Here is a 27,434-nt window from a genome sequence, read left to right on the forward strand (position 1 = left end):
AAATGAGGTATTCTACAGTTTGAAATGTTTATTGTTTCATACTGCTTCACATCCTGTTTTTAAATCAGTATGTACTATACAGTGTATATTGAACAGCATGAAGTAAGTGTTACCTGTTCTTCAGGTGCTGAACTGAACCCAGACACTGGAACCTGCCGTTCACCATGATGGCCATTCGGGTGCAGAGAGCCTCACACTCTTCCATACTGCAAAGACAGCAGAACCACCATAGCGGCAGAGCAACTCAGGAACACACAGTGGCTAGACCTGAACTTCTTTATACCTTGTATCTATCAAAATTTTAACTCAATTATAAAGATATTCAGACATTAGATTTACATTTACAAAATGTTGCATCAGTCACTGTACATATCAGTCAGATGGTCTCTTCCAGTCTAAGTGGGCAGATCCCAGTCTAAAGGATCCATTGTGGCTACCTGTATGAAACTAGAAGTTTCCTCTACCTGTGGGAGGTGAGAACGACAGATCGTCCCTCTTTGATCACACTTAGGATGCAGTTCCAGAGGAAGCGCTTGGCCTTTGGGTCCATCCCAGTTGTTGGCTCATCCTGAAAATCATAGATCAGAGTGGAAAAATACAGTTTACAGCCACATAATAGAGCTCCAAGTCAGTAATATTTAGTAAAACTACCTCGCAAGTGTGACAGTGAAAACATACCAGGAAGATGACAGGTGCAGCTCCAGTGAGGGAAATGGCGGTGGAGAGTTTGCGCTTGTTTCCTCCGCTGTAACCCCCAGCCTCTTGCTCAGCGTACTGACTCAGACCAAGCTTTTGCACTCCCCACTGTGCCACCTACAGGACAGGCATTAAAAAAATGACTGAAAGTAACTACAGTCTTTATGGGCCAAACACCAGATCAATATCAAAGAACTAGCGAAGACAAATGTTGACTATGGTGACACCTCACGTTGCCTGCGTCTGGGCCAGAAATTTGTGCTTGAACATAATGCAATATCTATGGCCTTTCGAATGAGTTTCACACCCCTACTTACCAAATGATGTGGAGCCAGTCATGGATTTTAACTATATATACATATATAATTACCAGAAAAAGAGATGAGGTGTCCACCCAAGAAGAGATTTAGAAGAGTTTGTTTCTTCATCAGAACAGATCTGGAGAAATGTAACATTACATCAATTACTCACCAATGGATCCTCTGCAGTGAATGGGTGCCGTCAGAACGAGTCCAAACAGCTGATAAGGTATTTAAGAAGAAGTATTTAACGCGATGTGACAGATTGCTGTAGTGCCTCTGTACAAGCGGCATGTGAACTAATCATATCTTCATCTTTACTAGTTATAGCACAAAATAAACAGGAATGAACATCAGAAGGTATCTTGTTTCAGTCACGGAAAATATGCCAAGTCGACTTTAATCTACTCTCCTGCCTGGCTTGTTTGTCGGACAAAACGGCAGATTCAGCATTATGATTGGTCAGATCTCCGTCAGGTGAAGGGTCAATTAATGGACTGGAGAGGTGTGGACTACTTGTGGATTATTGTTATGTTTTTATCAGCTGTTTAGACTCCCATTCACTGCAGAGGATCCATCGGTGAGCAAGTGATATAACGCTACATTTCTCCAAATCTGTTCTGATGATGAAACAAACTTATATACGTCTATCTTGAGGATGAGTAAACTTTTTCAAATTTTCATTTTTGGTTTAACGATTCCTTTAAGCCCTGAGGGTCTATTTGAAACAAGCTAGGAATTTAGTATGAAACATGCTTGATATTTAGCATAATGTGCTCAGGCTGCATTTTAATATAATAGTAATAATAAATCATGATAATATTTTTGAAGCATCCTGTACTTTTGCAACATGAGCCTCTGGCACTCCTCTGAGGCGAGCGTAGAACTCTAGGTGCTCTCGTCCCGTCAGCAGGTCACTGATGGCATCAAACTGAGGACAGTAGCCCATCAGCTGATGAACTTTCTCCATTTCTGTAATAACGCTGAATAAAACAAATGCTTGGTAATGTTAGGATGTTGTGATTAGTTGCCAGGATGTAGTAATAGTAATAATTGTGAAAATTTTGCTATAATGTTCATCCCATGTTTTCGCATGACTAGGGTCTAACCTGTGGTTGCTAAGAAATGCTTCTCCGTAAGTGATGCGAGTGTCTCCTGTTAACATGCGGAAGGTTGAGGTCTTCCCAGCCCCGTTAACACCAAGAAGCCCAAAACACTGCAATGAGAAAAGAAACACTTGCAGCACATAAAAAAACTAAGCACTAGTATACATTTCCAAGAGAGTTCTGTGATATGCAACTCTAGTTACCTCTCCCCGAGGAATGCCCAAGCAAAGCCGATTCACTGCTGGCTTCCTGCCTGCCTGGTATACCTACAGACACAAAACGTCCATTTTTACCCTTGAGTAGATTACATAATATGTTTTACAGCTGTTTGTGTGGTATTTGGTGTGCTTCTGTACCTTGCTAAGGTCTTTGAGGATGAGAACGTCTCCCACAGCTCTACCGCTCTTCACACGATCTCGCTCTCTCGCCACATCCTCATCCTCCGTGCCCAGGGGGGGCAGCACAAAGCCAGACCATCGGCTGAAGGGAAAATATTTATTTATTAGGAACAACTACACAGCTGTATGTATGTTAATTAGTGCTGTCAAACGATTAATCGCATCCAAAATAAAAGTTTTTGTTTACGTAATATATGTGTTTGTACTGTGTATATTTATTATGTGTATATATAAATACACACACATGCATGTGTATATTTCAGAAAAATTTTATGTTTATATACTAAATATTTTATATACAATATAAATTATATAAATATATACATGTAGATACATGTAAATATTTTCAATACATATACTGTATGTGTGTGTATTTATATATACATAGTAAATATACACAGTACACACACATATTATGTAAACAAAAACTTTTATTTTGGATGCAGTTAATCGCGATTAATCGTTTGAAAGCACCAATGGTAATGTATTCAATATCACAATGTTCAAACATACAAACGTACCTAAAATTAACAAAGAATTTGTACTGCAGGAGAACAGTGAAGATGAAAAACACAATTCCTTCCATCGCCATTGCAAACAGGTTCTTCCCTACAAAATCCCAGGATAAAGGATCCAGATTCTGTTTGGTTCCTGTTGACATCCAAAAACAGGATGCATTCAAATTTAAGTCTCACAGTTGTTCATGAATATTGCAGAACTATTTGTTTATCAGTGACAGAACTCTTCGTAAAATTACCCAGGCGCTGAAATGCGTCTGCCATGGCTTGGTTCTTGGCCATGTCAATGAGACCTCGACCCAGACAGAAGTGAGGGAAGATCAGAAAGACCTTCTTCAGGATCCTGTTAACCTCGTTCAAATGCTGAGTACAACATGAAAATAAAATAAAGAATATTGACTTCATTTTTTGCTGACATTTTACTTTTTTGTTATTTATTCAAGCTTTTTTATTGAATGCTGTTTTTGTTTTTATATTTTGTGAAGCAAAATAGTTGTAAATTATCATTCTTTTTGTAAATTCTGTAAATTTCCTTTTCAAAACTAATGATGTCGAGCCAGGAACATGCTGTACATGGGTTAATCGTGGTAAGCAGTTAGCATCTGTGTGGTCTGCATCCCTCACCTCATCGATAAAGAGCTCCAGGACAAAGGTGGCGACGCTGCCGTTGATGCCGATAAATAGGTTGATGGAGGTGAGGACCACGTAGGCAGTGCTAGGGACGGAGAAGATGAAAGAGGCTGGGTACATGAGTGGAGTGATAGACCAACTGCAACAGAAACAAACAAACAACACACTACTGATTTATGCTGCAATAGAAAGGTGGATCAGCATGGTTGACCAAGGAAGGTTGCTGATATTTTTGTCAGCAAGGTTAGTAAATGCACTAATGTGTTGAAGAGTCATTAACTAAACCAGTAAATCTCCAGTGATTTGATCATTTCTCACCCATACAGCAAGAGTAGGAGCACCAGTGCAGGCAGATTCTTCTCAGATACATATGACTCTTGCTGGAAGCTGATGAAGATCAAGACCACCATAGTGGCTGGTACCGTATAGTTCAACTGCAACACAACAAGAAACATTAAATCAGTTTTAATAACCATTTTAAGATATTTCACAGCCACATCATGAACTGACTGACCATGTCCCATACGTAGTTGGTGGTCCAGTAGAGGATGGGCTTCACTCCACTGACAAACTGGAGGTGTTTTGATTTACTGACCCGTTCCTCAATAAGGAACAGGACAAAGCTGGCAGGAACAAATGACATGGCGAAAATAACACAAATGGACACCAGAACGTCCACTGAGGTGGTTATCCTGCAAAGACCAGAGAGAAAGAAAAGCATTGACAAATTCGCTAAACAGTTCAATTCATTCACATTATTTCCAATTTTTTACTGTGTTTGTACCTTTACCTCATTTAAATAGTTTCTTTAATCAGTCAGATGTTAAATTGGTGTAGACAGTGCATGCAAGTCAGGCTAAAAGAGTGGAAATATATTCTTCATCCAAATTTTCACTATCTCTAATACTCACATACAATTCTCGCATTTTGCCCCCTAGTGAAACTTTGCATATGCATACGATCAGAATTCTATACAGCTCCAAAACTATTTTCCATTGGAAACAAATGAGTTCTGGACTGTAGTTTGTTGGAGATAGTTAAAAGCCGGCTTTAGTGAATTTCTCCCCCAGACCTCTCAGCAAACAGTGATTACATACAGGGCCATCTCTGTCAGTTGCTCCTTTGTGAGGTTGAGTGGGTGATTGTAGACTGTTATTCCATATTTACGCCTTTCCATGTCAGGTGGCAGGTTGGCACGAAGGAGACCATTGCTCATGATATTCACAAATGATGCCATGGCATGCCATCCTTTATTATTAAACCAGACCTGAGAGAGAGAACATATCACAGCTAAATTAAGAGATCAGGAGAAGGTTGAGCTTGAGAGAGGCCACTCACATGTGTCTTACTCACCTTCACGTTATTTTGGCTGGTGAGTCCCGTAAGGACATCTGGTAGTCTGAGAAGGAGCTGATCTAAAGAGCCATTCTGCAAAAGAAAAAAAGTGCAAAAATAAGTCATGCAACGTGACCACTAGGGGTATGCAATATGTATTGTCTATGATAATGTTGTTTTTAATGATGTGCAACCTGACAATATCAAGTGTGTCACTCACTTTGCAATAACCAAACAAAAACACACCTTGAAAGTGTACACTATAACTGTGAAAAATATATTTTAGACACAATATTGTCTGCATCTGCACTATTTGCCTATGGAAATAGTTGCAAACAAAGTTACAGAACCGTTGTGTATTTGAGCAGCACACACATCTAAAAAAAACAAAACAACAACTTTATATTTCAATATTAAATAAAAAAAATTCATACCATTATTTATGCATTTTTAATTGCAGTGTAAATACATTCATTCCACCTTTGAGTTGCATGATTAGACAGTCTGTGCAAATACATACTAAATAATAAGTATGTAATATAAATAATAAATACTAATTGCCACTTCAGATGCAGCTTCTGTGTCACCTCTGCAGTGCAAATATTGCTTTTGTTTGATTTTATTTGATTGGTAACAGTCCTATAGTGTCTTCTTATTCTAACTGAATTTATTGAATAAATGTAAGAATTTGACATAATGATGCATAAATCTAATAAGGTTATAAAAATTGCCCTTATAAAAGTAAAAATGCCCCCTGGATATCAATTTAAAGTGGCAAATATCACCCCTTAGAAAAATGAAAAATAGAAAAATGCATTTCTGTCATTGTTGTGAACTAACCACGGCACAGAATATGAAGAATTAAAATTCAAGTTTGATTTAAGGGCTTAGTATAAAACCATGATACCAAAACAAATACAGACACAGAGAGTCAAAAATATAATATATCAATACATTAACCAGGCAAAAACGTATGTGGCATACCTCTGCAATGTTGTAGCGTCTTCTGATAGCCAAAACAGACTCCTCCAGGTAATGTGGCTCGTCCACAGCTTGAGAGCTTTTAGCTCCAAGAGAGAAACCTCCATATCTGCGACGGGTAAGCAGAAATTATATGAACATCGAATCTAACTGAAATTAAATATTGAATGTTTAGATTTTCGGTGCAAATCAGCTCACCTAAATTCATTTACCCATTTTTTCGTCTTCAAACTGTGTGTGTGAGAGAGAGACAAATTACACATCCCTGCTGTCAAAACTCATGGTTTTAGCTTATTATTGAGTGTTTTAAGAAATAAATGAAAAAGGAACCTTTTCTTCAGAATCTGGGGATATGTTTTGATGAGGTAGTCAGAAATGTTGCGACCAGTCAAATTTTGCAGGAAATCACCTGTCATTGATTTCATCTACATGAAGAAAATGTGGTAGTTTTAGTACAAAAACAAAAACACCAAATAATATAAACAACTGCTAAAAATTATTCCATTTAAATCTGTGCTTTTAACCTAACTTGCCATGGCCACTAACAAGCAAAATTATATTTTCAAGATCATTTTTTACACATTTATTTCTCTTTTTCTCTTGGTTCTTTTTCCAAAAGTGTTTTTTCCTGTACAGACCAATAAATGTAAAAATAAATAAATAAATAAATAAAAATAACAATAAACAACAAACGAAATGTTACAGACCCACATCTTCTGAATATATTGTATATTATTGATGAACACATGGATGGAGGACAGACCTGAGGAGGGGGGATACCCCCTGCTCCCTCCGGGCAGTCCGGCAGCATCCTGCGGCTATCCTCAGTACTGCACTCACAGTCGGGGGATGGCTTCTCTACAGTCCAGTTGCCTTTATGAAGGAGCTGCCACATGCTGTAGGGAATCTGGGGCCGGACAAACTTTGTTTCATCTTCATCTAAACACTCAGTGTCTCTGAAAAAGCACACAATTAAGCATCACGTTACATTGATTAAATAGGCTAGTTTATTTGCTGTTGTTGTTGTTTTCCCAGTGACAGGGATCCTACCCGCTCTGCTCCATACATTTGGTCCCAAACCCAGGTGGATTCAGCAGGGCATCCAGGAGGTTCTGTATGGCTGGATCCTGTGGGGCATCATTGCTTTATGGGAAAGAGAAAATAAGTGATCTGCAAGTGGCACCAGGATTTTTCTCCACCATCCCTGAATGTGTACCTGAAGAAGGTGAACTGTTCTCCGTACATCCATGGCTGGAGCTCCAGGGATGGATATTTCCCAAAGGGTGGGACAATGAGACTGAAGAGGAGAGCGATAAGGACAAAAACCGCGGGAAGAGCGATCTGCAAAACACAATGCCTTCATTAAAATCAACCATTGTTTTATAATGTTTTTGAAAGAAATCTCTTATGCTTAAAGCTGCATTTATTAAAATCTCGTATGCTTATCTTAAAGCTGCATTTATTTGATCAAAAATACAATAAAAACAGTAATATTGTAACATATTATTACAATTAAAAAAACTGAATTTTAAAATGTAATTTCTTCCGGTGAGCAGACATTACTCCAGTCCAGCATTAGTTTAAAATCTTTCATAACATTCGGAATGTCTTTACTGTCAATTCTGAGCAATTTACTTGCTGAATAAAAGTAATAAATAAATGATTTAAAAAAAAAAATCAAATACACTGTCTTAAATGTACGGTGGCCGAGAGAGCTCAACGCGCTGCAACTTCAGAAAACATGCAAATAGAAAAAGCACCAGCAAATCAAGAAAACGTCTTCATCAGTTAGACAGTTTGTGCAAATGCTCACAACACAAACAAATAAAGAAACGCGCTGCAAATTGCTCACAACACAGAATTTTATTTGCAGCACGTTTCTTTGTTTGATTGTGTTGTGAGGAGGGGCGTAGCCATCATTTCAGAAGTGAGATATTATATATATATATATATATATATATATATATATATATAAATTATTTTATTTTATTAATTTATTTTTTTTGGAAAAGAAATTATACAAATTAATACTTTTATTCAGCAAGGATGGTTTAAACTGATCAAAAGTAATGATAAAGACATTTATAATGTTACAAAAGATTTCTATTTCAGATGAATGCTGTTCTTCTGAACTTTCTATTCATCAAAGAAACCTGAAAAAATTCTACTCAGCTGTTTTCAACATCAATAATAATAAAAAAATTTTGACCAGCAAATTAGAATATTAGAATGATTTATGAAGGATCGTGTGACTGGAGTAATGATGCTAAAAATGTAGCTTTGAAATCACAATAAATTACATTTTAAAATTATAAAATAGAAATAGAAAACAGTTATTTTAAATAGTGAAAATATTTCACAATTTTACTGTTTTGTTGTAGGCCTACTTTGGATCAAATAAATGCAGGCTCGCTGAGCAGAAGCGACTTCTTTAAAAAACATTAAACATTTTATTGTTCAAAAACTTTTGACTGGTAGTGTAGTCAATTTTTCTCTTATTTCTAGCTTTTAATTGGCTTAATCAGATACACTGCTGGACAATAACCAATAATAATGATTTGTTTATATACTACAAACACCTTTTTTTTATCACATAATAAAGCAGAATAGTTTCTATACTGTAATGAATGCTATGTCAATTAGCACTGCATTGTTCATATACTTTATTTATTACCCAGAGATGACTTGAAAAACACAAATAAACCATATATTGTCGCAATCGTTCTGTATGTTTAATATCTTCATGTTTCTGTTTTTCTGTAAAAACAACTGTTTTCATACAGTGATAGCTGGACACATTTGTCCATATTAGGGATTTCCTGGTAGGGCTTTCTGCGCGTTCGAGTATGAATGAAATATACACTGCACGGAGTGTTTAGCGCTCTGTGGTGTTCATCTCACCTTATTCTGGGTCCGAATAAAACATCAGGTCTTGCACAGACTGTCCTGTCTCTTTGAATTTAAATCTATATTTATTCACACTGGCTCTTGAAAACCTCTATGCGAACACACTTGCCCAAAAAAGTGCGGGGGACGAATTTATGTGATATTAAAAGTGTGTGTGGGGGGCACGTCCACTGCATGATCTATGCCCCTGGTTGTGAGCATTTGCAGCGTGTGTTGTCAAATTGATGAAGTTGTTTTCTTAATTTGCAGCGCGTTGAGCTCTCTCGGCCACCTTATAAATGCCATAATTTTGGAATTTAGGAATAACATTTTCTAACATTTGTTTACATTTAAGACTTCTTAAAGTTAAACATTAAGTGAGCCTTAGATGACAGCAAAGGTAATTAAATATTCAATAGCCATCGATATGTATGAAAGCCCTACAAGTGGCCTCAAAAACCTCATGGGAAGACAAGGAACAATATGCTACATATTACTATGTGGACCTGCCAAATTACCTTACCTATTATTTCTAAGTACCAAATTACTAAGAATTTACTACAGCAAATTTTTTTTTTTTCCATTTGTAATAACCTGTACTAATGAATTATGCACTATAATACCAAGAACTTGTATCTGGATAATGCAATAAGACACACACACACAAACAAAAAACATTATTATCCATTGACAAGGCTGTTGGTAGATTTTGGAACTGACATAATCAGTCAAGCGTGCACAATTATTAGGCAATAATTTCAAAAAGATTGCAGTAACTGGTCTATCAGTACTGTGTACCTGAGCAAAAATGCCTCTGCGACTGCGAAGGGCATACTTCAGTCTTTTGGTGAAAAGTGCTCGAAGCTGCTGACATGTGAGGAAGCAGCCTGTTAGAGGAGCACTGCCAACCTGATCATCCCCACTCAGCGGTTCTGTCTCCTGGGCCTCTGTGTGCCAGAGAAAGACCTTCTAGTTAATGACATTTCATTACAGCTGTTCTGAACTGCGTTACTGCTGTCAACAATAACTACAGTCTGTTTCGTTTCATTTTGTACCTCTCCTGATTGGCTGTTTTCGTCCTGCCAGCGAAGCAGAGAGAAGAGCAAAACAAAAAATCATATTTTAAATTCCTGACAAAACCAAGCCTCACACTTTGGTTCTTTTTTCGCCCTTTATGACATCAATTGAAATGACCATTTGGTGCGTCCCAACTTGCATACCATCCTTTCTAAACACGATTTAACCCATTTCATCTTCTTTTATTGAACATACACCTACACAACATATGCTAGTATTGCATATCGTTGTCTTGGGATGCAGGGGTCAGCTGCATGAAACATAGCCACTGTGTTAAAACTATGTCAAAACTGTCTTAAGAAATATACTGACCAAATAGCAATTAGTTAGGTCGTAATATGTTTTACTTTTTGGATTCAAATTAGACCAGTCTACTTTTATTTATTTTTTGTAAAAGACATTAAAAGGCTGTGACTACTCTTGAAATAAAAAAACATAGATCACAAAGCTTTTTTTTTGCAACTGGGCAGAGATTTAATCTCATTGGCTCAGTGGGTATGGATTGTATTCAGTCACCTGTGTCTCTGTCCTCAGACGGCGCCCCCTGGTGGACTGGAGATGCTGCTGGCTCCTCAGGGTTTGCATCTACACCCGTCTCCTCTGCCACACGCAAAAAGATCTAAAATATACAAGCAAAGCTAAATATTACAGTCTGGAAAAGCCCCTTCTGCCTCCACATGGCGAGAAGACGTATAATGTTACAACAGCAGCCACGAGGATAAACATTCTCTACTTAGTACCGGTTTATTATTAGCTAATGTTCGAACTCATAAAGGCTTAAGAGGGATTTCCTCTCTTGGCACCAGAAAGGGAAAATGACTGGTCATCGACAGACCTGTACACCACAACCTTGAACTTCAGTGAGGGGTAAATCCTTTTACAGTAAGAATGAATCAGTGGCTCATGTTTCAGAACTGTCTCACCTCTTCTAACGTGGTGTCTGATAATCCATAACTGACCACACCAAATTCGCCCTGCCGTTTGTCCAGTTCGTTCAAGAAGAGGGCGAGACTGCCGTCCTCTGAGGCAGCATGGGGCAAGTTGATGACCGCTTCTCTGCCGATGTCCTCCACCAGCTGAGCATCAGGGATGTACTGCTGTGCAAGAGCCATAAGGGCGGCAACATCTAAAACAGGAAGGTATCAGAGCCCACAGATCAGGGATGGGCAACTAAGGTGCTAGAGATCCACTTCCCTGCAGAGTTTAATGCCAACCCTATTCAAAAACACCTGAAGAAGCTAATAGAAATTTTCAGGATTACTAGAAAGCTACAGGCAGAAGAGTTTGATTACAGTTGGAGCTAAACTCTGCAGGATCCTGAAGGCCAGAGTTGCCCAGCCCTGTCTTAGAAAATACAGAGGCCTGGCTTCAGTTGCATAAACTTAGCCACCATGTTAAGACTGTGTCTTAAGAACTAGTTTGACCAACTAGCAGTTGTCAAGGGGTAATCAGTCTTACTTTTCCAATACAAACAAGACCAATCTACCTTTTTAAAAACTGAATTTAAAAAGTTATGACCAGTCTTGAAGAAAAAAAATTAGGTGACTAATTTTTTAAGACTAGTCTAAACAGTTTATGCAACCGGCCCCTGGATTTAAACAGCATTACATTTACATTTAGTCATTTAGCAGACGTTTTTATCCAAAGCGACTTACAAATGAGGACAATGGATGTTAAATGTGATGCAAACAACCCTTGTAAGCCAAAGCTGGACCTACCAAATCCATTCTCTTCACTGCCCAGTCCTGTGTCATCACTTACTGAGGAATCACTGTCCTGAAACACAGAGACCTTTTTATTATTTTAATATTATGAAGGAAAGCAGTGTATAACCGGTGCTCTACTGTCAGGGCGTTTTCACACCTGGCTTGTTTTGGAGCATTTACTTTGGAACCTTGTGTTTTTTCTCCCTTTGGTTCATTTAAGCATATGTGAACACGGCAATCACACTTGGATCAGCACAAAAGCAATCGGTCTGAGATTAGCTGAACAAGGTGGTCTCACCCCAATTCAAACTGAACTTTGGAGCTGTTTAGTCACGGTGAGAACGCAATCTAACCCAACAGAAAAATGAACCAAGCTGTATAACTCATAATGGGAAACGCAGTGAGGCAGTCATGGCCTAATGGTTAGAGAGTTAGACATGTAACCTTGTAAAAGGTTGCAGTGGAAAGGCAGTGGGCAGCTAAAATCCTGAAACATGCATTTGACCAGTTAGAAGTTTCAATGCTCCATTTGAGAGATAGGTGGTGGTAATGCACAAGTCTGAGATCTGCCGTAAAGCAAGCAGAAGAAGAAGAAGTTCACGCGCCGGCTGTTGTGAACGCACTCAGGACATTTGGACATTGCGGTGGATCAGAGGTAAAAAACGATATATAAATACTGTTCAGTTTCTTGCACATACCGATCGTTTCATGTCTTTAGATCTCAATGTATCGTCACGAGCCGCAGTGTTTAATTTGGTTTTGTCTGTGTATGTTTTTTGACTCTCAAAGCTGTGGAGTCCATTGACTGCCATTAAATGACTGACAGACTGCAACGGTTTGAGTTAAAAATCTTTGTTTGTGTTCTACTGAAGAAACAAAGTCATCTACATCTTGGATGCCCTGGGGGTAAGCAGATAAACATCAAATTTAATTTTTGGGTGAACTATCCCTTTAATAGCAAATGGATTATCTGCTCTCTTCTTGTGGTTCATCTCACCTTGGTAACTGCAGTTGAAGGCAGTTTGCAAGTGCTGGTGCTGCTGGGCATACTATGCATCTCTCTCTTGACCAGCGTAAGGTAGTATCCAGTACCAAGACGTGCTTTGAGGAAAAGTGGCGTTCCACAGCAGCACAGCTTCCCCTGGGAAATGATTGCAATGCGGTCACCGAGGAGATCAGCCTCATCCATGTAATGTGTGGACAGAATGATGGTGCGGCCTGAAAACCAAAGGGCATTTAGTCTGATAGCTGACAAACCCGTAGGTATAGTCATTTTTCAAATAGAAAAGCTTTAAAAGACCTTCACGGTACTTGAGCAGAAGGTCCCAAATCCCACGACGGGAGTAAGGGTCCACACCAGCTGTGGGCTCATCCAAGACCACAACCTTTGACCCGCCTATGAAAGCGATTGCAACAGACAGTTTCCTTTGCATGCCACCTGACAAGAAAGACAAAAAACTCCCAAATAAAGCAGAGAGGTCACAGTTGAGAGAACACCATAAAAGACATTGAACACCTGAATGGGTTTCAAATATATACAGTCAAACCAAAAATTATTCAGAGACCAGATAGAATTTTTTATATCTTTTACTAGTGGGTGCAGGACACTATAGTTCATTTATGTAAGTGAGGATAGAAAAATAAAGTAAAGTGTGACATATTATACCCAAAAATTCTTCATACAGTGGACTACCAGTAAAATTGATAAAAATTTGGGACCAAAAATGATTCAAACACTTTGACCTGACCATGTTTTGCTTAAGTGTTTTTGTTTAATTGCTAATGCAAACTTTTTACACCACAGACTGAACAAAATTAAGCATCGCTTAGTAATTGGTTGACCTAAATTGGTATTATCTAATTGTGTACTTAAATTTAACAGCTGACAGCTATTCAACCTAATTCATTACATACCTTGTTTCTATCAAAGTTATCTGTCATTATCAAGATGAATTTGTTCTGACACAGTTTAACTCGAGTTCTTGTTATATTTTATTACCATTTTCTAAACTATAGCAAATAAACTGTGATAATGTGAGAAATGTTGAAGGTGTCTGAATAAATTTTGGTTTGACTGTATTTGGTAATCTACCTGAAAGGTTTCTGGTCTGCTCGTGTCGTTTGTGTTGTAAGCCTACATCCTCCAGAAGTGAATTTATCTCCTTCTTCACTTCCCCCGTGCTCATGCCCTTCATTCGACCGTAGAACCATACATGCTCCTCCACCGTCAGACTTCAGTGACATAGATGTTAAAAATACAGAATATGTTAGTAAAGAAAGTATTAGTTTGACTCATTTGGCAACACAAATGTTAATTATTACGATTATAAAAAAGTACTGTTGTACCATGTCAATAATGTTGGTTATTATATCATCATTCAGTGCTTTTATTGCCATTGAATAATGATTAATTAGTAATTATTGTGGCAAAAAGCAAAAAATACAAAAATTGAAAAAATCAGTTACTGATGAGCAGACACTTTAATATTAAAGTAATCAGTATAGGTATCACCTTTAAAAAATAACACCAGTGGACCTCAAAGTAAAATTACCACAGTACATGTAAAATTATCACGATATCTCTTTTTCATTATTTTGTTGACTGGTGCCCTACATGTCAAAGAGGACGTTGTGCTGGGGACAAACTCCTAGAGTCCTGCGGATCATGTCCATATCCGTGCGAATGTCCATTCCCTTCACGTAAACCGTACCAGCAGTGGGAGGAAACAGTCCTGTTAGAATGGACCTGTGAGTCAAATCATCAGGTAAGTATTGGATGAGTTAATCAATTAGTCAGAGTTTGACAAAGATTTGAAAGAAATTAAATATTAGATTTTTTTAATGATTCATTAAGCTCTCACATAGTGGTCGTCTTGCCAGCTCCATTATGACCCAGAAAAGATGTTATTTGGCCCTCATAGAATTTTATGTTAAGGTGATTGACGGCAAGCTTGGCCCCTTTTTTGTAAATCTTCACTAAGTTCCTTATGGAAACTCCCAGAATTAGGTTTGTTGGTTCAGCTTCAATCCGATCTGTAATCAACATAGGCAAGACATATTTAATCAAAAACATGCTCTACACATCACACAAATACTGAAAACTTCTGTATTTACAACATTGTAATTTATAGTTTGATACTCTTACCATCGGGTTCATCTCTAGGTGCTGGAGGAACAGGCAACCCCACCTCTAATGGTACCCCACCCCAGTAATTCAGCTGGAAGATAAAATACCACGGTCTGGGGATCCCATACTGCCCTGTTAACACATTCAATTATTGTCGTATTTTTACATACAGATGAAATCAACAAAAATGAGTGTATTTATCATTTATAAAACAAACTGTATTTGACATGTACCGACATGTTACTGAGATTGTATTAAATAATAATGCCATGGTACTTTGATGCTGCATTGTATGTGAACATACAGACAAAACTTACAAAAATGTTCCTTTCAACTTTCTATATATCCTGAAACAAACGTACCAGGTTGCGCAAAAGGTTGTGGGTTCAATTCCCAGGGAACACACATACTAATAAAATAATGTATAGCCTGAATGCACTGATTTAAGTCGCTTTGGATAAAATTGTCTGCTAAATGTAAAAGTTAAGATATCAAAGGAAGACACAGTTAGAATCGCATATGTCTGCTTTTGCGTTTGCTCACAGGAAGATGCTTTACCTGGAAAAACAGCTTCAATGTACCAAGTGGCCAGTGCATAGATGACAGCATCTGCATACAGCATCACAATGGAGATGGTGAAGTTGTAGCCGTCTCCCTCCATGGGGCTTGATCTCAAGTTGAACCACTGGATCCCTACACCCTGCTCTTCATACTGAGAGAAATACTCACAGCCAAAACCAAAGGCTACTGGAGACAGGAAGCTCTACAGGGAAATAAGGTATTACTTTAAACATCTGAATTACAGGGTTTATTAGGAACAGACAGAAATGTAAGTTGTTATTTTCTAATAATCTTCCCCTTTGCAGCTCTCAATCACATTCCTGTATATATTCTTATATGTGTTGCGTGAAGATGCCGGAAGGGAAAGCAGATGAAAGCACTCACCGCTAAGATCCTGTGTGTGCTGGTCAGATATTCCCTCCAGGCCACACACAGCACATACGGCAGGTAAAGAGTGAAGTAAATGAGTCCTCCACATGCTGCTGCCAGGTTAGCTCGTGAGAAGAATGTGCTGATGAGGAAGCAAAGCATGATGGTGGCTGTAGCAAATGCAGCCAGGAAGAAGAAAACAACAGCCGGGTCACTGTAGGGTAAGATATCGCCCCACTGCAGGAGACAGAAAAGAGTCAGAAACCTCAAACGGGGTATATTTATCTCAATAAAGCTTTTGACATATGAGAGCAGAAAAACAAGCACTTTGGGCTTAGGAGAGTTCAGAGTTCACCTTAAGGGCGGCGATAAGCAGTCCAGCGCTGAACAGGAAGGGCAGGTAACTGCTGATGAACCAGCTGAGCCACAGCATCCCAGAGCTCAGACCCATGATACGCATTGTCTCCTTCAGACGAGCCTCTTTCTCATAGACAACACCCTTTATGATCATAGCCACTGAATAGATCCACGCCAGTGTCATAAACAGAGGCAGAGAACGATTCAGGACGCGTATAAACCTAAGACAAGAGGATAAAGACAAGTGTCCAAGACAAAGATGTGGCCAAGTTCTTTTTTGTAATAATGTTGGTTTCATATGGTTTGGAAACATTTTTATAAAAGTTTACATTTTGTGACACAATATCAAGTAAAAAGTAATAACATTTCCGTATACCTTGAATACATACACTACTGTTCGAAAGTTTGGAGTCTGTAAGATTTTGTAACGTTTTTTGAAAGAAGTCTCTTATATGCTCATCGAGGATTCATATAGGATGCATTTATTTGATCAAAAATAAAGTAAAAACAATAATATTGTGAAATGGTACTACAATTTAAAATATCTGTTTTTTAAATATATTTGTTAAATGTATTAATATATTTGTTAATTGTAATTAAATGTAATTTATTCCTGTGAAGGTAAAGCTGAATTTTCAGTATCATTACTCCAGTTTTCAGTGCCACATGATCCTTCAGAAATCATTCTAATATACTGATATAATTATCAAGAAATATTACTTTTTATTATCAATATTAAAAACCACTGTGCTGCTTTATATTTTTGTGGAAACAATACATTTTTCTAAATATTTTGTTGAATAGAAAGTTCAAAAGAACAGCATGTATTTGAAATAGAAATCTTTTATAACATTATAAATGTCTTTACTTTCACATTTGATAAATTTATGGAAATTTGCTAAAAAAAAAGAGCTTTAATTTATTCCCCCCAAAATTGAAATTGTAATGTACATCGTATTATCTTAATCATTATCTTTTGTAAGTTCTAAAATTGATTTTTTAAACAAACATCAATTATTAATTCATAATTTGTTGACCAATCTTGCCTTTATGCTATAAAAAGTCAATAATAATAATTATTATTATTATAAATTAATACCAATTAACATTAGTCTAATAATAATATAATGTTAAATTAATGCTAATAATAAACATACCAAAAACTAAACTTATTAATGGATGTAGCACAAAGTACATGTGTGATAATATCATGTGGTGTGAAACAGAAGAGTGCAACTCACACGTCATCAACAAAGCAAGGGTAGGGCATCTGTTGCACATATATGCCCATTTTTGGCTCTTTACCGGTGAGCAAATGTGTCACGGCTCTCTCAACTAAATCCTGAACGTAAATAAAACCACCCCAAACATAGCGGAGGTCACTGAACGGTTCAGCAGCTGGGCCTGGATCCCAAAATCTGTCACATGATAAAACACAATATCAGCTTCATTAAGCAATTGACCATGGAAGCATTACATAAATCATTTTCTTCTGTAAACTTAAGTTTGTGTGTGGACTTTTCAGCATACTTGTCTTTGATCTTGTTTGTGCGGGTTACATCATCTATGTCCATGCGGATCTTGTACTTGACATGGGGAGGCAGAGAGGATGATGAAGGCTCTGGAAGGAGGAAGACAATTCCAGCCCAAAACTGACGATCTTCCAGCAGCTCCAGGGCTCGTTCGACCATCTCACCCTCCGTGGCCAGACCCTCCATTTTATTCGAAGAGAAGCACTGGAACAATAGAGGGTATAGATGAGCAACAGTCAATACAAAAGTTGTTGACAATATATGACAATAACTGGCCTGGCTCTAAAGCATCTTAGATCTATTAAAGTGGTGGTTGATTGCGATTTCACTTTTTTAACGTTAGTTAGCGTGTAATGTTGCTGTTTGAGCATAAACAATATCTGCAAAGTTGCGCCACTGAAAGTTCAATGCAAACGGAGATATCGTCTTTTAAAATTCTGGCAGTTTAATGCCTACAAAAATGGCTCGTAGGGACTACAACGAACTACTTCCCAGGTCCGTTACGCCAAGAACCCAGATAAACCCCGCCCCCGGGAACACACAGCAAAGGGGGCGAGGCCATGTTGTGCTGCTTTAGAGAAGAGGAAGAGAAAACTAGGGATGCACGTAAAGATCTATTCATATATGAATCACGATTCTGTCTTCTAACGATTCTAATGGATTCACAAGTTTCAAAATCAATGTTCTTAAACAGCCGTTCTTAATACTGTTCCTCGCACACCCCTGTTCTGCATCTCTCTCTCATATAAATCATCAGCTCAGCTCCAACAATGAACTGTTCCATTTATGCACTTATTTTCACATAGTTTTTCAAATTTTTCAAATTTTCATATACATGGACACGCATGCGGTTGCTCTTCACTAATATCCTCTGCGTCTCAAACGGGCTCAAATTGATAAGCAATATAGACGACGCCCTTGTTTACAATACAACTGCAGCACATGCTGCTGAGGTGAAGGGCGGGACGTTTAGACGCGGACTAGAGGCGGTTTAGCCAATCACAACACACTGCACCAGCTAACCAATATGAGCCCATTGCGTATTTCTGAGGGAGGGGCTTCATAAAAGCAGGAAATGATCAGCGCGTTTATAGGAGAAGGGACAGAGTGGGATGGAATAAAGGTAAATATTTTTTTTAAAAACGAAGCAATAACACATGTTAGACTGCACCCCATAAACACAATCAAGCCTAGAAAAAAAAAAAAAAACAGTCAACCGCCCTTTTAAAAATACAAATCTTTATCCATCTCTCTCTCCTCTCCACCTGTAGCTGGTGTGTGGTGAGCGCACTGGCGCCGTTTGTGGATGCTGCGCACTGGTGGTGGTTGAGGAGAGACCCCCCACATGATTGTAAAGTGCTTTGGGTGTACAGCAATACACAATACAGCACTATATAAATGCATCATTCATTCATTCATCACACTTATATTTCGGCTAATAATATAGTTTTCAACCTAATGTCTATGTGCTGTTACATATTTTTGGTAATGCAGGTTGTCTATATTGTTCTTTTTCAAAGTGGAAAAACACCTGGTTAGTTATTACTGGATCATTTATGAGGGTGAAGGCAGCACTATGTAAATACCGTAATTAATTCACTATCTAGCTATACTAAATGTAACTTGTAATTCGTTGTATGCCAATAATAAATGCAAAACTTGAACGCAAATAGCATGAATAGCACAGGCAACTATTTGTGGTGGATTTTATTGAATCATGAGTTTTAAATGGACCTTAAAGTTGTCTCTTCCTCATAAACTTTCATTACTATTCACCCTTTTGTATTGTTTTATGTTAATATTGCACTTTTTGAATGAATTGAATAAATAAACAAAAAGATACTATGTTTGTTTCATTATTCTTTCTGTTCTTTTCTTTTCACTTCTTATATATATTCGTTTTGTCTACTTTTATGTAGACAAATGTATGTGTGTAGCTAATGTATCTGTGTATATGAAAAATACTTCAATGTAATAATCATCCATTAATTATAATAATAATTAATAAGGACGATGAATTTAGCAATATATTAAAACTTACATACAAAGCAAAATGGTATTCGTTACTGTGGTATAAAGATGTAACTGTGTTTTTTGTTTTACATATTATTATAGTATTTATTAATATTTAGAATTAGCATTTATTTTTATATTTTCAGTTTTTGTTTTTGTTATGTGTTTTGTAGATACTTCAGTTTTCAGTTTGCAATTTTAGTTTTATACTTGAACATACTTCAGTTAGTTCTAATTTCTAATTTTGGGTTTCTTTTAATATTTATATTTTAATGGATTTCAACTTTCAACCTTAATATCTAATGTTTCATTTTGAGTAAACAAAGTATTCTTTTTACATACTTAAAAGTATGAAGCATGTACTTTATGTGTGTAGTAGGGCTGTGCAATCAATCGAATTCGATTATCATGCGCATCTAGTCAGTAAAGCCAGTTTCGTGATTAGTAGTAAATCGCCATCACCTGCCTTCAGATGGAGCGGCATTTACTACACAGAGCCATAGTTCACTGACAAGCTATGCAATATCGCATTCATAATCGCAGATGAATTGCCTTCGATAATGAATGCGATATTGCATAGCTTGCCAGTGAACTACGGCTCTGTGTAGTAAATGCCGCTCCATCTGAAAGCAGGTGATGGTGATTTACTACTAATCACGAAACTGGCTTTACTGACTAGATGCGCATGATAATTGAATTCGATTAATTGCACAGGCTTAGTGTGTAGTATGCAAATTAGGCCATACCAGTGCTTTAGGATATACAACATGTCCCTTCCAAGTGTACAGATAACAAGTGAAACCAATCAGGTTTACTACTTAAGCTGGTCGTAACATGAGCTGCAGATTGCAAGTACCTTAGTGAGTTCTGAGAGAGTGTTGAAGGTGTTGTTTAAATCCTGGTACAGATCCAACCAGGTGGGTGGAGCGCCATCTCTATGAGGTGTATCTGGGTCAGGCGTTGAGAGGAACCGGGAAATGCGAGATGCTGTCCAAGAAGTGTTCTCAAGATTTAGATTCACAACTACCGCCACCTCAGGCCTTCTCAGAAGATCCTGCAGAAGCCGAATTTCTAAACTGCTCTCCATGAAGGTTTTGATTCTGGGACCCACTTCCTGCCATGCATCCCGCATGTCATTTAGAATCTGGAAGTCCTGAAAAGTTTTGTTTACCTAAAGGAACAAGAATTTCAGGAAAGTACCAAAGATATCCTATTTTTGGACAATGGATATTGCATAAAGATGAGGGTCTGAGCGGAAGGGGGCAGTACCTCTGACATGACCATACGGGTGACTGGCGTGTCTGGTGTGTAGAGCAGCTTTCCAATGAACAGTGGTTTGATGCTTCGCCACACAATCCGTGAGAGAGGGTTCGATTCCAGACTTCGAATCAGGTTTTCACAGAATGGAGCTAAAAGTTAAAAAATGGGAAGGATTTGTTACACTACATAGCTTGCTAAGGTTTCAATGTCAAAATAAAAAAGTTGTTGTTATTTTTATCCATAGGATGTAGAGTTTCCCTAATGCCTAAACTATAATGTAAACAGGAATATGCTTTTATCCTTGTTTTTGATTTAATTTGATTTGAGTTTTTGATTTAATTCAGGACTAATTGTTCCATTCATTATTTTGCGATTTTTTTTTTTTTTCAATTCTATAAATGCTTCTCCTAAAGTGTCTTAGGCAAGAAAAAAATAACGACAAACTACTTAAGCTTATTTATTGCAAACAACTTGAAAGTAAAGACACTAAATACGTGTACATACAGGCCATTGGCATATAACTTAGATTGCAATGTGCCAGTAATATATTTAGAGCTGAGCAGACCTATGAATGTTTTCCATATTCAAGTTGATTTATTTCCATGACTTTTCTTAGTCTGGAAATAACAGTTATAAATTCCCTATTATTTCCAGGTTCCAGTAAACTAATCAAAATATTTCAGTATTATCTGATACATTTAGTTTTCCCACAGTCAGTATCCAGTGAAAGGAGGTAAAGAGTGCAGCATGTATCTGTGAGGGTGCAAACGAGTCTCCATTAATTTGTGCATGTAACTAAATTAATGTTTATGTACTTTAAAATATAGAATGTTACTTCACTGAATTGTGATTCATTCAATTTTCATCATTTTAAAAAAGATTCTTCAATGAAACAAATGATTCACAATTCAAAAATCCATGCAGATTGATGCATATGCATTGGCAGGATTTGTAATTGATCCTGTAATTGCTACACCGCTACAAACAAATCAAACACGTCTTACTGGTGCTGTTGTCCTTTTCAAGGTCTGTCTCCTCTGATGCATTTCTGCCCAGAAAAGATTTGATGTCCTGATCTTCATACCAGTTGAATGAGGGAATTCTCTCTCCCCCAGCCTCTGGGTGTCCGCACATGATTCTGGTGAAGGCACGAAAGCTCTCGCGTGGCAGTGCTGAGCGGTTTTCAGGTGTCAGTAGTCTCATCTCTGCGTTCAGCTCTGAGAAACTGGACAGAGAAGAGATCTGAGGGAGAAGAAAGAAACAGATTCATTGCAGTGATGTGAAAATGGACCTCTAAAATATCTGCATCATTAAGTGTATTAAAATGTATTATTTATGCATCATGTACACTATGCAGTTTCATTGTAATTGTGGGACCTGGCATTAATAGATCTCAAAACTACTTACGTCATCCATAACTGATGCTAGATCCCGAGATACAGAGGAAACAACCCGACTGATGAGCCGGAGATCAGCCGCATTTGCCTGCAGTCTGTCTCTCTGAATGGAATTCACATGAAAAACACAATTTGAGTATAAAATCTGAAATAACTTTTAGCAATTTACAATTACAATTTCAATCATTCTCTTCCAGATAAATGGCCCAGAAATACTGATGACTCAAACTGACACAATTTGTCCAATCAAACTCTTTCTAGAATGAGAATGTCCCTTCTCCTAACACCACCAACTTCTGACTAGCATAAGCAAGCAGCATAATTTCTAAGACGTAAAAAAGGCTATGGTATATTTAAATAAGGACATGCTTCATTAAATTGCAAAACCTTTGAATCTTTCGTTTGAAATAAGTGGTTTGGAACAACTAGCAAACTCGACAAGTCATGCAATTTCAGCATAATACAGTTTCGAAATATATTTAGTTCAGTCACATTCAGTCTTTACATTCAGTCTGTTAGCAATCACATCATTAACTACACAACGCAACCTGACTGGTGTCTATTGATTCTGTAGCCGATGAGATTGTTTGCTCAACATTTAAATAGTCTGGTTCAGTGTTTGCGGTAAGCGGGTCCTGCAGCATGCAAGAAACCCCCCACCTCCTCCAGCACCACCTGTCTAGATCTGCTATGGGATTTATGTGTGCCTGTTCATGCAGCAGCAACATATCTTACATGCACACAGGTGTGTTTGTGTATCTATTGGCAATAGCAAATGCATATTTGCTTTGCAGCAAATCTAGTCCACCAAGACCAAACACATTAACATTGCGATATCCATTAACATGCTAAAACTATTTTGAGAGTTGTCACGATTTAAATAGTTTTAGCTGATCTCAGTACATCATTACATGTGCTCTTGTTGCATTTACAGCACCTTGACCAGCAGGCTCCACCAGCCTGTAGTGTTTCCAGCACTTCGTAATAGAGAATAACTATGCAAAGCAATTGGTTCAATTGGATTTGATTTGTTTTGAAAAGCTTTGTTTCTCCCTTCACTACGCAGAATAAATATGGACGGCTGGATCATAAACTCACTAACCGTGAGGATCTTGCTGAAGTCCAGCTGTGAGAGGAAGATCTGCTCGGCCTTCTGCATAATATTTGAAGGCACAGCACACAGCACCCTTTGCAGTTCGGGGAAAGAATCTCTTTCATCAACAATGAGGTAACGACCCAAGAGAGAAGCATTACAGACGATGTCAGATAGACGTATTCCTCCACCTGCTAATGCAACCTTGAGAACAAAAGAGGCACAATTACGAGTCGTGTTGAAACAGAAGTAGCAGCAGATCTTTTGTGACATATATGATAAGTGTAACAGATGTAGGGCAGGACACTCGGTTCCACCTTTTGTTGATTGAACTTTGGGATGTGGGCGTTACACTCAAAAACAGCAGCAAATGAATGCAAGCTTGCAGGGGTGGGTTTAAGCAGACTAAATAAGTTTTTTGAATTTTAAAATAAGTTTTTTTTAAATGAAACATAACAACAAAATAATTAATCAATAACACGCCGTTTCATTTCATGCCAATCTTAAAACCAAATTATTTATATTGAAAGAACTATCGAAATAATCTAGCTTAGGTAATCAAATTCAATAGTTAGCTCTAACTGATAATGCAGTTTGGTAGGGGAAGCATTGTGGTGGTAAATGCGAGCTGCTATTTAAAGGTTTTGTTATTTAGGTATTAATAATAGCTCAAAAATAACTCAAAATGTCACTGTACATATTTGCATATTTGAATTTAAAAGCAAAAATGCTTGCACTGTCAAGCTACATTTAGGTCATTACGTCAGTTCAGAATCTAGGTTTACAGAGGAGGATCATATGCAGTTCATGAAGTGGAAAAGTTTCTTTCTCACCACTTGAAGGTTCAATCGTGCCCTCAGTAATTGATCAACAGATGCCGAGGGGATGCTGGTGTTTGTCCGCAGGAAGGAGGAGAAGCTTTCATTGGCTCTGAGATACTCTCTTACTGGTAGATCTTCAAGTGCGTCAAAAAACATAGAAATGTTACATTCTTTTCAAAGTGCAGTAGGCTTATATTAAAATGTTTCATCTTAAAAACTTAACTACTTCTCATACTTGGCCAAGCTTCTGGTCTTTCCCCGAGTCTCTGGATTGCCTGTGACAGGTCCTGTAGGCTGGAGAGAACTGTCCGGTTACCACTGATTGTCAGGACAGTTCTGATGTCGACTAAAAGTCGAGATAGTCTGAGAATGAGAGAATAAACCTCCATCAATGGCCAAGGCCAAAGAAAAGAAAAGTCATGATACATTGTCTGAAACACAGAATGGCATCTTACATGGAGTTTTCAAAGTTGCTCACTCGCCCGGGTGTTTCTCCTGCTGTGGGGTGATGAAAACAGGGATTGTTGACATTGCAGATGATGCCCTGAACCCATGCCAGAGTGCCTGCTGAAGGAAGGGCCTTGTTGGGAAAATGACCTGAAATTTAAAAAAAAAAAAAAAACAAGATCAGCAACATTTGTTGCTTAAGTATTGCCAGTGGGACACTGACAGCTAGCAGGTTCAAATCTTTTCATTTTTTATTTATTTATTTTTAATGATGTACACTTAGTGGCTATTGACACAGATCATATTTTGCGTTTAAAAATGTGAGATGCATGGCAATGGAATAAAAAAAAGACACATTTATAGTGTTGCATTATTAGAACCCTGTGTCATGCACAAGATGACAGTCAAAGACATCCTTCTAGCAAATTCTGCAAAGTCAAACAATAGAAAAGCAGCACAGTGGAAAGCAAAAATGTGTTCTTTGTGAATGGCCCCCTACATGTCTACACTTAGATGAGAAGATCCTATTAAATACTTTAATTTGCGGAACAAATTAATAAAAATGGTTAAAAGATATGCATGTGAATAGTGTTTCTACAATGGTATCAGTATTAAAAACCTTTAGTTTTTGTGTGATGCTGCATCCACACCAATAGGTGTCAGTATAAAGTGCACAAACACTGTTGTATCATCCAGACAAAAACTACTTAATGCACCTTTAAAGTCCTAATTGTGAACATGTTTCTGTCACTATTGTAACAACTGAGCTAAATGGTTTCTCAACTTACAAAAAAGGGTGAGACTTGTTTTTGTCGACTAGGAATTGATTGGATCGTTGGAATGTTGTTGGTGGCGTGTGTATAATAAACCAATGAAATCAACCCATGACTTCCAAACTGGGGGCTGTTTCATAAAGCAAGTTTACCAAATAAGCCAGGTTTATTTCAGTTAGTGTATAGTATATGATGATTTTAGTAAGGAAAAAAACACAAACATCATCTTGAATAGCTTAGCCTTATTATGGAAATGTGCAACATTTCACTTAAAAATGTCCTCATGACATTATGACTGAAATTTCTTCAGGCAAGCCATCAAAAAGGTCATGATTTAGCATAAACAATGTCACAAGGGCTCAACAATGTCCTGATTTTCACTGTAGCTAATCAGCTTTGCTTTCCTGCCACCTGCCAAATGGGGAGAGCAACGCTCACGCTCACAGGGCACCACTTACATGGGCTCTGTTTATATGGTGGATGTGATTGCCGGACAGCGATGAGGATGAGGAAGAGGAAGAGAGGCCACAGGAGTTCAATAATCAGTTGCACCTGTAAAAGAAAGATGAAAACTTCATCATGTTTTACTACATCCCTCACTGTAGACAGACTGCACAGTGTTTGACAGAGTGTGTTGCGGCTGGATTAGAGATACGACACCTTGCTTCTCCTGCGGTATGTGAAGTTTTTCCACAGCAGCAGGTAGAGCTGTGTTCCAATGGCCATGATGGACGGCACAAAACTACACAGCCATGGCAACAGACGAAACCTACAGCAACAACAAAAAAACATTCTACTCTTCCACCATGCAAAAACAATGGCATATACTATTGCTCACTCCAAGCCAAAAAGCCTTTCAACTCAATAAAGGGCCGCCTTCTGTTGAACACAAAAGGACATCTATGATCTTCTCCATGCAATTAAAGCTACTGGTTAAAAAAGGACAAGTACTGTAACTTTACTCCATTTTGTTCCATATGGAGTAAAGTTACTCAATTACTCCATGTGTGTTCTATATTCCGAGATTTCTGAATCTAAACGATACCTTTGCATAAGGGAAAAAGATACATTGTATGAAAATGTCCTGTTGTAGTTCTCATAATATGCATATTTGGAGCTTTTGTAATTGACTACAACACAACAACAAAAAAAATAATAATTTGGGGGTGAACAGAGCCTTTAAATGAATGGATGAGTAGTGGAAAGTTGAAAAAACATGACTTCTTCACCTTTGACTGTCACTTCCTGTTCTTGAAATCCTCATTATACTAATTGGCTTACACAGAGTCAAGACAAATAAATTCCCCCAAACTGGGCACAGAAAATAAAGCACGAGTGTGTGTCTAGACATAAAAATGTCAATGACTAAAATTATTATGGGCTGCTTCTGTGGACAAAATCTTAAAAATACACTGTTGATTGTAAATCTTTACGTATAGAACTATAAATTGTTTATAACTGACCTTCACAATTGACAAACACCTATTGTGGAAGTCAATTAATTCATTTTTAAAAAGACCTAATTCATTTTTCGAGTAGAAATCATTACACTAGTTTTCCTTACAGTGTGTCATAATATAGAATATATTATAATTTATAATAATTCGCCATTAATAAATATACGTTAATCCGTTCATTGCAGGTCATATAATGTCGAACGATTCACACTTCCGGTACAGTAGCTTTAATGTTCGCTATTAATATCTATAAGCAACACAGTAATCACGGGTACAATGCTGTTACCTTTCGTTTTAGCCAAAACTTCCACTGCTTCATGAATGTAGCCTGTCTGCAGTCTTCCTGCAGTCCGTGCGCGCTGCCGGTGTTACAACATCACTTCGAGGAAGCACAACGATGGGCGGGGCTTCCATTCAAAACATTGAAGCCACATTGAGCTTGCAACCAATCGAGAGCGCTGCACTCAGGACATGTAGCCAATCATTTGCTTTGTGTTCATTTTAGCGCCCGCCCATTTAGGCTTTACATAAACTCTGCGCAATTTCCGGCACCTGAACAGTGAGGACGTCACAATTTAAAATTCTACATATATCC

At 37.8% G+C, this 27,434-nt stretch overlaps 1 protein-coding gene across 4 annotated transcripts in view; it reads right to left on the bottom strand.

Annotated features, from left to right (window-relative positions):
- Positions 1–27,236, bottom strand: part of abca7 (ATP-binding cassette, sub-family A (ABC1), member 7) — a 31,146-nt gene extending 3,910 nt beyond the window's left edge. The window contains exons 1-47 of one of the 4 annotated variants that reach the window (XM_058791435.1): positions 27,126–27,236; positions 26,043–26,151; positions 25,841–25,934; positions 24,618–24,759; positions 24,398–24,525; positions 24,175–24,296; positions 23,351–23,545; positions 22,259–22,351; positions 21,856–22,093; positions 20,861–21,000; positions 20,448–20,762; positions 17,577–17,782; positions 17,288–17,464; positions 16,045–16,267; positions 15,705–15,926; positions 15,318–15,522; positions 14,778–14,891; positions 14,494–14,665; positions 14,247–14,378; positions 13,725–13,864; positions 12,933–13,070; positions 12,630–12,850; positions 11,645–11,702; positions 10,850–11,052; positions 10,443–10,545; positions 9,905–9,928; positions 9,648–9,796; positions 7,180–7,304; positions 7,014–7,106; positions 6,727–6,919; positions 6,294–6,388; positions 6,162–6,194; positions 5,967–6,072; positions 5,001–5,075; positions 4,745–4,914; positions 4,162–4,339; positions 3,966–4,081; positions 3,642–3,786; positions 3,257–3,380; positions 3,021–3,150; positions 2,458–2,581; positions 2,305–2,367; positions 2,105–2,211; positions 1,837–1,978; positions 679–813; positions 465–568; positions 114–206 (exon numbers count right to left, since the gene is read on the bottom strand). In XM_058791435.1, coding sequence (XP_058647418.1) covers positions 114–206; positions 465–568; positions 679–813; positions 1,837–1,978; positions 2,105–2,211; positions 2,305–2,367; positions 2,458–2,581; positions 3,021–3,150; positions 3,257–3,380; positions 3,642–3,786; positions 3,966–4,081; positions 4,162–4,339; positions 4,745–4,914; positions 5,001–5,075; positions 5,967–6,072; positions 6,162–6,194; positions 6,294–6,388; positions 6,727–6,919; positions 7,014–7,106; positions 7,180–7,304; positions 9,648–9,796; positions 9,905–9,928; positions 10,443–10,545; positions 10,850–11,052; positions 11,645–11,702; positions 12,630–12,850; positions 12,933–13,070; positions 13,725–13,864; positions 14,247–14,378; positions 14,494–14,665; positions 14,778–14,891; positions 15,318–15,522; positions 15,705–15,926; positions 16,045–16,267; positions 17,288–17,464; positions 17,577–17,782; positions 20,448–20,762; positions 20,861–21,000; positions 21,856–22,093; positions 22,259–22,351; positions 23,351–23,545; positions 24,175–24,296; positions 24,398–24,525; positions 24,618–24,759; positions 25,841–25,934; positions 26,043–26,108 — 6,371 coding nt within the window. In that variant the 5' untranslated portion in view covers positions 26,109–26,151; positions 27,126–27,236. Of the gene's footprint in view, positions 1–113; positions 207–464; positions 569–678; positions 814–1,836; positions 1,979–2,104; positions 2,212–2,304; positions 2,368–2,457; positions 2,582–3,020; positions 3,151–3,256; positions 3,381–3,641; positions 3,787–3,965; positions 4,082–4,161; positions 4,340–4,744; positions 4,915–5,000; positions 5,076–5,966; positions 6,073–6,161; positions 6,195–6,293; positions 6,389–6,726; positions 6,920–7,013; positions 7,107–7,179; positions 7,305–9,647; positions 9,797–9,904; positions 9,929–10,442; positions 10,546–10,849; positions 11,053–11,644; positions 11,703–12,629; positions 12,851–12,932; positions 13,071–13,724; positions 13,865–14,246; positions 14,379–14,493; positions 14,666–14,777; positions 14,892–15,317; positions 15,523–15,704; positions 15,927–16,044; positions 16,268–17,287; positions 17,465–17,576; positions 17,783–20,447; positions 20,763–20,860; positions 21,001–21,855; positions 22,094–22,258; positions 22,352–23,350; positions 23,546–24,174; positions 24,297–24,385; positions 24,526–24,617; positions 24,760–25,840; positions 25,935–26,042; positions 26,152–27,125 lie in introns of all 4 variants that reach the window. The other 3 variants (XM_058791434.1, XM_058791437.1, XM_058791436.1) reach the window with 3 other exon arrangements.
- Between the last annotated feature and the right edge of the window lie 198 nt (positions 27,237–27,434).

This window comes from Onychostoma macrolepis, chromosome 11 (assembly GCF_012432095.1).
Source record: "Onychostoma macrolepis isolate SWU-2019 chromosome 11, ASM1243209v1, whole genome shotgun sequence".
NCBI classification, from domain to species: Eukaryota; Metazoa; Chordata; class Actinopteri; order Cypriniformes; family Cyprinidae; genus Onychostoma; species Onychostoma macrolepis.